Below are 10,971 nucleotides of genomic sequence, written 5' to 3' on the forward strand. Positions count from 1 at the left end.
GCATCCTGAATCAGGACAGTCTCTGATTGGCTGTTGGAAGATCATTAAACACCCACATTGTCAATAGTGGGACCCTAATGGTGAGTATATAGGCAGCCCGTCTTGCAGCTGAATGCAACAGACTCTAAATCTCATCAACTTGAATTAACCCTCCATCTTGCGACGTAACGTTACCAGGTTAGTAAGTAGAACTTCTTTCTATCACTGAAATTATGTGTACCTGTTTTTTAGACCCTGAAGCTGACCAATATTATTTTATGTATTAAACTGATAGCTAGTGCGTTAGACGCCTTACTGTACATGCAGTGGCGAGAGAAAAAGAAACAGGTTGAGTGGATTTTTAAGGAGACTTGAAAGGCTTCTGTAGACTTGCAGCTTATTACACTAATGCACAGGGTCCCACAGGAGCCACTCTAATCTGGCTAATATCTCTAATACTTTAGTCACAGCCAGATGCCAGGACAACATCTCAGCAATGACTTAAACTGGAGCAGATACTGTGAGCATTTAGAAAGCGTGCTGTGGTTTACTAGGCTATTTTACACTGGTGGGTTTTGAAAATGTAATTTAGGAAGCGGAAAAACGTCAGGCAATTATCCTATATTTGACAAGGAAATGTTTTATTTTTATTTTATTTCTTTTGACAGAAAAGCTTACTACCTTGTGCACCATGGTTATGCTGAAAATCTCTGCCTTCTTCATTGCCTATGCTTTGATTATCTGTCAGATGTACTGTTCAAATGCAGCACCGTCCAGGTGAGTGATTTCATACTGCTGATTATGTAACATAGAAATATTATGATATTGAATGCAATCTTCAAACATTTTTGTTAAATTAAAATAAAAACTATAAAAAAGGAAACAAACCACATAGTGTTCACACACACACACACACACACACACACACACGCATATATATATATATATATATATATATATATATATATATATATATATATATATATATATATATATATGCGTGTGTGTGTGCATGTGTGTGTACGCACTACATATATGCGCTATAACAGTGGGGTGGTGTGCAGGGGTGCAGTTGGGGGCATAGGCAGGGACGGTATTGGTGTTCTGATTACATCAGATGAAATCGGGCCAAACCCAATCTGCTTACAACAGTATTGATCGTGCGATAAATCCAAAGTTGGCAACAGGACAGCTTTTAAGTGGCACACTCTTAGCAGATTGTTTTTGATTATGATCAGACTCAAGCAGAAACCACGCTCTCTCTCTCTCTCTCTCTCTCTGTCTCTCTCTCTCTCTCTCCCACCCTCTCTCTCCCACCCTCTCTTTCTAACTTACTCATTCACTTATTCTCTGCATTATCTAAAGTTGTGCTTTTCCACTCTTGATCCATCATGTTTCTAGGCCTGCTCTTGAACCCTCACCAGACGAAGCCATGCTCTCTGACTACGAGGCAAGGCGACTGCTGAACGCATTCATCAAAGAGTTCGTGCAGATGGCTGCTGAAGACCTTGAACAGCAGGAGACTGAGGAGAACAGGTATGTGTTGTAATGATTTTTAAAAAAAAGTAAGATAACAATGATCTAGAACATTGAACAGTCTATTTGAAGGATGGTGCATTTATTCTCTCTTTTTTTAAACAAGTGAATCAGTGAAACTAAAAGGCTTCAACATGAGAGCAAATGCCTTCATAGTTATAAGATATTGGATGCAAAGCTTTTTACGACAGAGGTATGTCCAGAAAAGACCTGTACTCATTTACATAATGAAATGGAAGTAAATTCGTGCAACAGGTTCTCTGCCAATCTCCAGTTTTTGCATGAAGTTTGATTTATTCCTGAGGACTTTATGCAACACTGCCTGCAAAGCATGCGATCAAGAGGACAGCATGATCTCCAGAAATACAGGAAAATAACATTGCATGAATATTTCCATTGCTGTGATAATGCTAAATTACCCAGAATTGTAAAAAAAAAAAAAAAAAGAACTTGATCATAACAGTGAGTGTGAGCATGAAGTAATTCCACGTAGGAAGGAGGCATGTTAAGATTGATATGCGTCTGTCTCTATTTATTTTTGTAGAATACAACTGAAATGTGTTTTGCATGCTCTGTTCTGTTACTGTGAGCTGTGTGTATGATCTCTTCTCCAACAGCATGGGCAGACCCATGTCCAAGCGCTGCTCCAACCTGAGCACCTGCGTTCTGGGAAAACTTTCACAGGAACTGCACAAGCTGCAGACATACCCACGCACCAACGTAGGAGCAGGGACCCCAGGAAAGAAGCGCAGCGCAGAGCATGTGTACAGAGAACCGGCCGATCTCATCTAAAGAGCTGTCTGCCTTGATCCTGATATTTTAGTGTCATGCATGTGAATTTCTTTTTTGCTTGTCTGACTTGATTTCCTCATTTGTCCTTTTATTGGCAGAGACAGCATACTTTAATGTCTTTCTTTCTGAATGTCTCACCTGGGCAGCTCTCTTTGACAAACGACCTCTCGTTTGACCTGAATAAACGTATTTTTACAGAAGAAGCCTGTCTATTTGCTTATTGACCAAAAAGCACCAAATCAAATGTTATAATTTGTCAAATCTCATGTTAACCCTAGTTCAAAAAGGCGATAGGTAAGATACCGACATTATCCTGATTACCCACATTTTTCAGAATAACTTTCAATTTGTTTGTATTTAGACATGTTTGTGTTCATGTTTGCTTGATTGATTCATTGATTCATTTTTTTAGCAGCATTACAGCACAGAAGCGAGCTTGTAACACGGCCACGTGTGTGACCCATCGCTTGGCAGATTTCCTGAACCGCTCAGGAGGAATTGGAAGCAACAAGTTTGTCCCAACCAACGTCGGCTCGCATGCTTTTGGCCGGCGGAGGAGACTTAGTCAAGAGTAGACATGAATGTCTTAGCAATATGGTGAGAAACTTTTTACAAATTCATTGAGTTATTTTATTCTGTGGAATTAAATATGGAGGAAAAATCACTGCATACTTGTTTAACTGCATTTTTAAAAATTTTATATTTATATAATTTCAATAATTAAACGTGTGTGTGTGTGTGTGTGTGTGTGTGTGTGTGTGTGTATTGTTTAGCTAATGAAATAAATAGAATGATTTTCTAAAATGTGTTAAATAATAAAAAAATATATATATTTTTACATTTTATATCACATCTTATGTCACGCTCAGTGAAACACCACATCAACCCTCATGTGCACATGCACTATTTAATGACTACACCACGATTTCTAAATTTGTGGAGCACCGGATGTACACTCTCACCACAGAAATGTTATCATAACTCTTTTTTATTATCTAATTTATTGCGAAATAATGCCAAATTGACTTAAAATGGGTCATTTTATTTTGCCAGGTCACCAGGCTATACATATACAGCTCTCTGCCGTGCCATGATCAAGAGAGAAAAGAAAAAAAAATCAACATGTGCATTGAGATCCCCGGGAATGGACATCATTTCACTCATCATCGGAATGGATTCCTGTTGACTGCATTGATCTGTAAAAACCCAACAGCCCATTCTCAAACTGTTATTGTTTGACTCTCTAAAAAAAAGTGAAAGAAAAGGTTTTTAAAAAAGAGAAACATCCATTTAAGAGTGATCATGCTCATTTTCCAGTCCTTTTTTTAAAGGAGTGCGAGTGATGAAAATGATTGTTCATTCTTTTGTTGTCGACAGAGAGCACATTGTGTGTACAGTATGCTGTGGCCCATGTTCCTCTGCTGCACGTCGCAGTATTGTGGGGATGAAATTAAAGCAGTGCCTTGAAAAAGGCTTCCCTGACTTATGGACGTGTCTCGTGCCTTGATGTAAATCCACTTTACATGCCGCTGTTGTACAGAATGTTTGATGCAGAAAGAGGGAGTTGCAAACAATGACAATGACAAAATTGTAACAATTGTGAATCTGAGCAAGATTAAAATGTATTTTAGATACATAAGATTCGGGTTTGTTGTTTCATTGCCTTGTATAAAGTGAGGGTTTTGCATCACACTGCCCAACTCTCACACGGTCCAGTCTACTGCACCACTCCCTTTTAATCTTCATGTTCATATTTCTCAAACATCTAAAAAATGTTGTGTGATTAAAGAGGCAGCATTTTGTCTTACAGAGCTTCCCAAATGAGCTCTGCAGTGATGTACAAGTGCTTAAAAAACACAAAAGAACGAGTCTAACTATAAATCAGAAATAACTGGATACATAAGAACACAGAAACAGCAACAGAGTGTGCATATTTGTCCCTAAGGAACAAGAGTATGCTCAATGCACTGCATGTTATTTGTGCTTATTAGGCCGTCTGAGCATTTAAAAATGACAGCAGCCATCTCGCACAAAGCCCCTGAGAGCAGCCTGTCATTATTCTCTTTATTCTCAATAGCACTAATTAACAAGTAACTTTTTCACTGCTGATGTTTTTCCATGCATGAGCACTTACTGTTTACAGACATATCAATTCCTTAACATTTATATATTTGTTTGTATGTTTGAGAAAAGACAATGATGATAAGGAGTATGAGGATGGCAGGGTTTTTTTTATATTCACACTGCCTTTAGGGAGGAGAAGTAAAAATAAAATCATGCAGCACTTCCAAAATCATTCAACATGTCAGTAACAAATAAAAATAAAAAGAGAAATATTAAATTTTCAAGAACTTATTAGACCTCAAATATCGATTTAAGTAAGATGTTCAGTAACTGAGTTTTTAGAAGCTGTTGTAGTTTTACTGCAGGAACAGTAAAACAGTGTCAGGTTGTCCAAAAATGTCCTTATAAAACTGGAGAACCTGAGAGAACCCTATGCAGCTTCATCGAATCAAATGTTAAAGCTGCATAGTTAAACACTGACCTCCTATTCTTTATTACTGATGACTGATCTTTACAGTCAAATTTGATTTGTTGAAGAAGTCTTTTCCCTGCAGAAATTATTCCCATGTGCTTAAGAACAAAATTTATGTTGGGCCCTTTTGTTCGAACTTAATTGAGAAGCAAATTGAAGAAAATCCAACATGAGTCATGACTTATCATCTGGATCATATCGCTTGAATGAATGGAAGGGAATTAAAAGTGTACTGATCCAAGATTCCTGGTATGTCGTCCTCAACTGGTCTTATGGTGTTTCACCAAGTGCTCTTTTTCATATCCATATTTCACACGGTCCAAATGGCCCTGCTCCAGTAAGATGCTTTGTTAATTAACCTCTGTGCCCCTTATAGTAGAAGTGACTCATTTCATATTACTGTCCAGCTCCTGCCCACCCCGTCGCGTTCTGCTAATAAGGGGATATTGTATCCCCTCATGCCTCAATTACTGAAAAGCAAAGCTTAAAAACCAGACAGTCAATTTATAACTGTGCACAAACTTTCTGTACCTTCCTTTCCTGCACACATACCCCTACTCATTGAATAAGCTACGTTTGGATGGGATAAAAATGGCAATAATGCAACATTTTTACAACCCAGTCAGAACAGCTTCAATAACTATGATTAAGCATCTTACTGAAATTCCACAAAGATAATTTCCAGCTATAAAATATAATTTATCAGGGTGTGTGCTAATTGAACAGTTTACAGTAAGCAGCAATGACGTCAGTAGGTGTATTAGACATATTAAACCCATGGCAGGAGAAAAAAGCCATGGCAAGTAAAAAAAAAAAAAGAGAACTGACCCAAATGGACGCTGTCAACTCCTCAAGTTAAGTCACAGATACTTAAAAGCAGTGTTTTTTTTTTTTCTTCTTCAAATGGCAGCCAGCCAATCCATTAGTCTATGAAAAATGTGATTCAGATATGCAAGAAAAAAATGCACAAAAAAAATCCACCAGCCTTTAAAATGCTGTTATAATCTAAAATATAATAGTACAATAGTATGTATGTTTTCAATGATTATTTTTTTAATGTTTTTGGAATAGTTAAATGATAACCTTTTTTTTTTTTACCCATAATGCACAGAGGCTGCATTGCACTTAATATGTGCAAGAATTGCTTAAAAAAAAAAATCCCAGACCACATTGTCCTTCCTAATAGATCTAATGCAGATATGTTCAAATGTAAAAAGTCACAATGTGTTGATTTTGTGGTTTTCTCCTCTCTAACTTGGTAAGCAGAATGATTCATTCGTTCTTCCCCGTTCTTTTGTAATTCCCATTCAAATGTCACTAAGCCATGAAATGAAGGAAACATTAATTGACTATGACCTTTGATCACATTCTTTTTGCATGAGAGTGTCCAATCATTGGTCCGAGAGCTGCGCCAATGATCCATTTGTCATAAATCTACATAGTTTATTTGCATCTGAAAAGCTATCACAAAATCTTAAATAACATTTGCAGAACAATGTAAACCATTTTTATTAATAAACACACAGTTGTGAATGTGATGGAGCTCCTGCCACACCCCACTCATCCACCCATCTATCTACCTACCTACCTACCTACCTACCTACCTACCTACCTACCTACCTACCTAATTACCTACCATCCATCAACCCCCAACTCATCCATCCAACCACCCAACCACCCAACCACCCATCTATCTATCTATCTATCTATCTATCTATCTATCTATCTATCTATCTATCTATCTATCTATCTATCTATCTATCTATCTATCTATCTATCTATCATACACCCCCACCCACCTATACACCCGTACCCCACCTATCTATCTATCTATCTATCTATCTATCTATCTATCTATCTATCTATCTATCTATCTATCTATCTATCTATCTATCTATCTATCTATCATGCTCCAGAGACACCAGTGATCCTGATCTCTTCTGCTCTCCAGACCTTCCTGATACATCCTGATTTCGATAATGTTCTCATCACCTTAAAGCCTTCAGTGCTGCTGAGGATGGCTCATATGGACATCTTAAAAATACTTGAGATTATTGTGGATGGTTTCCTTTAGAAACCTATATGATGACTTTGAACTGCAAATTCATATAAGTTTTGCTGTGACAGTTTTTGGTCTACAATTTTTACCATTAAGTCTGCATTAGTTAACATTTAATAACTTCAACCCAACAGACTTTATAATTAAAATATAATGAATTTGATGGTTCCAGAAGATCCCCTTCAGAATGTGGCTTCTCTAAAGGTTTTTTAGCTTTGCTGTAAAAAGGAGGTCATTTGTACCACATGCCATCACACTGAACAATAGCTCATCACTGTGTTGGGACAGTTCTTGGCTCTGAGCCAGTTTTAGGATTAGCTCATTGAACCCTATTTCAACTTGAGTCTTTCTATCGACATTCACTATTCAGATCCATGTGCACTGCTACTTTACTGCCATTTATTGCTGTTTCCCAGATAGAAAATCTATCTATCTATCTATCTATCTATCTATCTATCTATCTATCTATCTATCTATCTATCTATCTATCTATCTATCTATCTATCTATCTATCTATCTATCTATCTATCTATCTATCTATCTATCTAAATAGTCATATAAAAAATATATAAAAGGAGCTATATAAAAATTCTTTGGAGACCTGACCATAACATTCGTATGTGCTTTTTTGGCGGGGGGCTAATCCCCATTTGCTGTCATAATAACATCCAATATTCTGGGAAAATATTCCACTACATTTTCCAGTTTGAATGTCAAAAGGACATACTAAAGTCAGGTACTGATGTAGAGCGAGGAGGCCTGGGGTGCATTCAGTGTTCCAATCCATCCCAAAGGTGTTCAATAGGGTTGATGTCTGAGCTCTATAACAGATCACTCAAGATGGCCTTCCAATCCAACCCATGAAACCATATCTTCATGAAGCTGGCTTTGTGCACAGGGGTATTGTCATGCTAAAACAAATTTGGGTCTACTAGTTTAAGTGAAGGGAAAATGTGATGCTGCCACATCTAAACACTTTGTATTGAGAGTTGTTGACAATTGTGTGCCTCCAATTGTGTTGTTTCAGTCTGAGGGAAAATCACATATGGCTGTAAAGGATAGGTGTCCAGTCTTTTGTCTATATTGTATATCTAGCTATAATGTCTAGAAGTCTTTCATAACAGATAAATGCATAGATTTCTAATGCATCTCCTAAAATTTACAATTTTCTATAAGGCTTATTTGTGACATTGTTAATTATTAAAATTATTAAAATCTCATTGACTTATTAGGACACATGGTTAATCAATCCAACTTTGGAATAAATAACATTTGCTTGTTCAAATTCTATAAGAAACAGCACCAATGAGAAATTAAGCCTTTCTAATCTTGGCATAATCACATAATTCAACATAACAGGCTCATTAAAGTTAAGAAATATGCAGTTAAAACTATTTGCCTATTGAAATACTTTTTTTTTCTTTTATAGTTGTTGCTGTTGCCATTTAAACCCTCAGATCAATATCATCCACTTGCACTGGAGATGCAAGAAATACATACAAGCGCATTCGCTATAAAGCAGCCAAGCCGCAAAAAGCTACCATCGACATTATCCGATCAATAATGAACATATTCAAGAGCATTACACTTCAATGAGTGTTCCTCTTCTCTGAGTTTAAATTTGAAAAGAGTAAAAGCCCTTATTTTATTTAAAATCAATCACATTTTGAAATGTGGCTCGCTAAATCACACAACCAGTACAACACACACAAGTGGTCATGGAGGCTCTCGTAAGTAATGTATAAAAGTAGTATTCATCTTCCCCATAAAAGTTGTCCGCTTCTATGCCATAATGATGGTGCACTGCAATAAATAAGTTACAAATCATTTGTTACTAGTTTGTCACTGGAAAAAACTTTGCTTAACGAAAATACTATTTCAAATTAAAACAATTAATATAATGTCTCATACAATAAAAAAAAAAATTATGTAGTGAATAGAGAGAAAAAATATTTGTAATTTTTAAAAAGATCTTAATCTGGATTTCTACAAGTACAAATGCTTAAACATATTTGCATGATTGTATAAAACAGCTAAATATTTACGGATAATTATTTTTTACATTTTAAATATATTACCTATTTATTTATTTTAAAAAGCACATCAACAGTGATATCCGAGATATCAGTAACAGTAACAGAACGAAAAAAATAATGTAAATGTTGGATGCCTGTAATACTGCATTAAATCTATATACGTCACTCTCAGACTCTTATGTTGTTGTTGGTTTTTACATGTAAAACCATTACAGACATGCTGTCAATGGAAAGTTTTAAACACATTAAATCTGCAGTACAATTTCAATGGAATTCACTGAATTTCACTGGAATAAAACTCTAGTTACTGAAACGAGGCACAGAAATCAGGTCAGTGATTGTTGCTCTGTGCTTCTGATCAAAAAGTTGGGTTTTCAAGCAGGCATTCAGGTGGCTCTGATTATTCCATTGTAGCGGGTTAGCACCTTTTTGAGATACTGTACCATGTTGCACTTTCTTCAACATGAGTTCTAAAAGATATTGGATGTGTGCTTATCCACTCTCAAACCACATATCCCCGAGCCAGATTGTTAGTTCCCCATCACTTACAGTGGTAGGCCTCATTTTCCATTTGCTAAATGTTTATGCTGACTTGCAGTTGTGATGAGAGCTGAGGTTACATTACTTTCTTCTACCGTCCAGGCCTCTGGCTTTGGTCTTTGTGAGGTCAATTTGCTTCTATTGTGATTGGCTGTGCTCATCTCTTCTGCTGAAACTGAAACCTAATAAAGCTTATAATAAAGAGTATTGACTAAGTGTAGTATATGCGCTTAAGTGTTTCATACATTATAGCTTTGTCACATGATGATGTCATAATAAAGTGTTTCTTGTTCATTCACTTGACCAGATATTATGTAGGATTATGTATTTACTCCTGTTAATGTTTAGCTACAGGTTGGAGTTGTTTAGCATTAGATATGGGCAACAGTTTGTAATCCTTGTGTTTTATATTAAGTAGAGCTAAATACTATGCAATTTTTATGTCATAATAAAGTGTTTCTTGATCATTCATGTGATTAGACATTTTATTGTTTATTCATGGAGGAAAGGTGAATTTAGAGATGAAAATGAGTTTCTTATAAGTTTCAAGCTTGGGGTATTTTTCTCATTAATACTGTATCTTTGTGATTAAATTAGTTTTCATGTGTAAATTTGGAATTTAAATGTAAATCATGTTAAATATTTCTTAATAATGCAACTTGATTTTTTTTGCCCTGTGTGCTCTTTTAGTTATAACACAGCAGCACATTGGCAGTGAATTTAGCTAGTTAGTAGGGACGGGCAAATCGGTCCTTAAGTGTCAATATTGGTGTTGTATCGAGAAAATCAATTCTCTACACTGAAATATCAATCATACCTGGGAATTTTTTATCAAGTGGGTTGAGTTTTTACACAACCGTGCTGCGTTATCTGCACTTTCTGAGAATTTTTAAAGCAGGAGAGCTGATCAGTCGAAGAAGCAGGGGGAAAATGTCAAAAGATTTTCAGTTCATTCACAAAAACGTGTAAAGGCAAAGAAATATTGTTAAAATAAATAAAATATAAAATAAATACATAATACTGTATTTTTTTATGCAAAAAGTGAAGTCCTGCTTATTGTAGCCTATTTAACTATTAATATTGATAGCTTTCAAAAATCTTAGTATCTGTATCAGTGGTACTGGTCTTGAAGGTCCTTGGAATCAAAATGAAGCAAATAAGTGTTTTTACCCCCCAAAAAAGCAAAAAAAATACTAATAATAAATTGAAAGAGAAGTGGAGCACGGTGCTGAAACCCTCATCTGTCCGTTCCATTCTCATTCTTCACAACTCGTACTGATAAGGATATGTTTGTGTAAATCGTGTAAAACTTTCCTTGAATTCTGTTTTGAAGAAGTCTGAATTCCAGAAGGACTTTATAACTGGTAATTATGTATTTTTTCATGTATTTGCTCATGTGTGCTGAGGGGGCCACTGTGGTCTGATCAAACTGTGTTTGTTTACATGTGTTTGTTTACTGACTGTTGCATGCAATCCTAAAATACAGCAAATTT

At 36.0% G+C, this 10,971-nt stretch overlaps 1 protein-coding gene across 6 annotated transcripts in view; it reads left to right on the forward strand.

Annotated features, from left to right (window-relative positions):
* calca (calcitonin/calcitonin-related polypeptide, alpha) overlaps positions 1-3,946 on the forward strand; it is a 6,679-nt gene extending 2,733 nt beyond the window's left edge. For 2 of the 6 annotated variants that reach the window (XM_046858474.1, XM_046858475.1), the window contains 5 exons: positions 1-177; positions 648-756; positions 1,381-1,515; positions 1,622-1,708; positions 2,133-2,510. The exon at positions 1-177 is cut by the window's left edge. In XM_046858474.1, the coding sequence (XP_046714430.1) occupies positions 671-756; positions 1,381-1,515; positions 1,622-1,708; positions 2,133-2,307 (483 nt within the window). In that variant the 5' untranslated portion in view covers positions 1-177; positions 648-670 and the 3' untranslated portion in view covers positions 2,308-2,510. Of the gene's footprint in view, positions 178-197; positions 548-647; positions 757-1,380; positions 1,516-1,621; positions 1,709-2,132; positions 2,511-2,719; positions 2,905-3,360 lie in introns of those variants that run through there. The other 4 variants (XM_046858477.1, XM_046858472.1, XM_046858473.1 and 1 more) reach the window with 4 other exon arrangements.
* The last annotated feature ends 7,025 nt before the right edge of the window (positions 3,947-10,971 follow it).

Source organism: Silurus meridionalis, chromosome 9 (genome assembly GCF_014805685.1).
Source record: "Silurus meridionalis isolate SWU-2019-XX chromosome 9, ASM1480568v1, whole genome shotgun sequence".
Lineage (NCBI taxonomy): Eukaryota > Metazoa > Chordata > Actinopteri > Siluriformes > Siluridae > Silurus > Silurus meridionalis.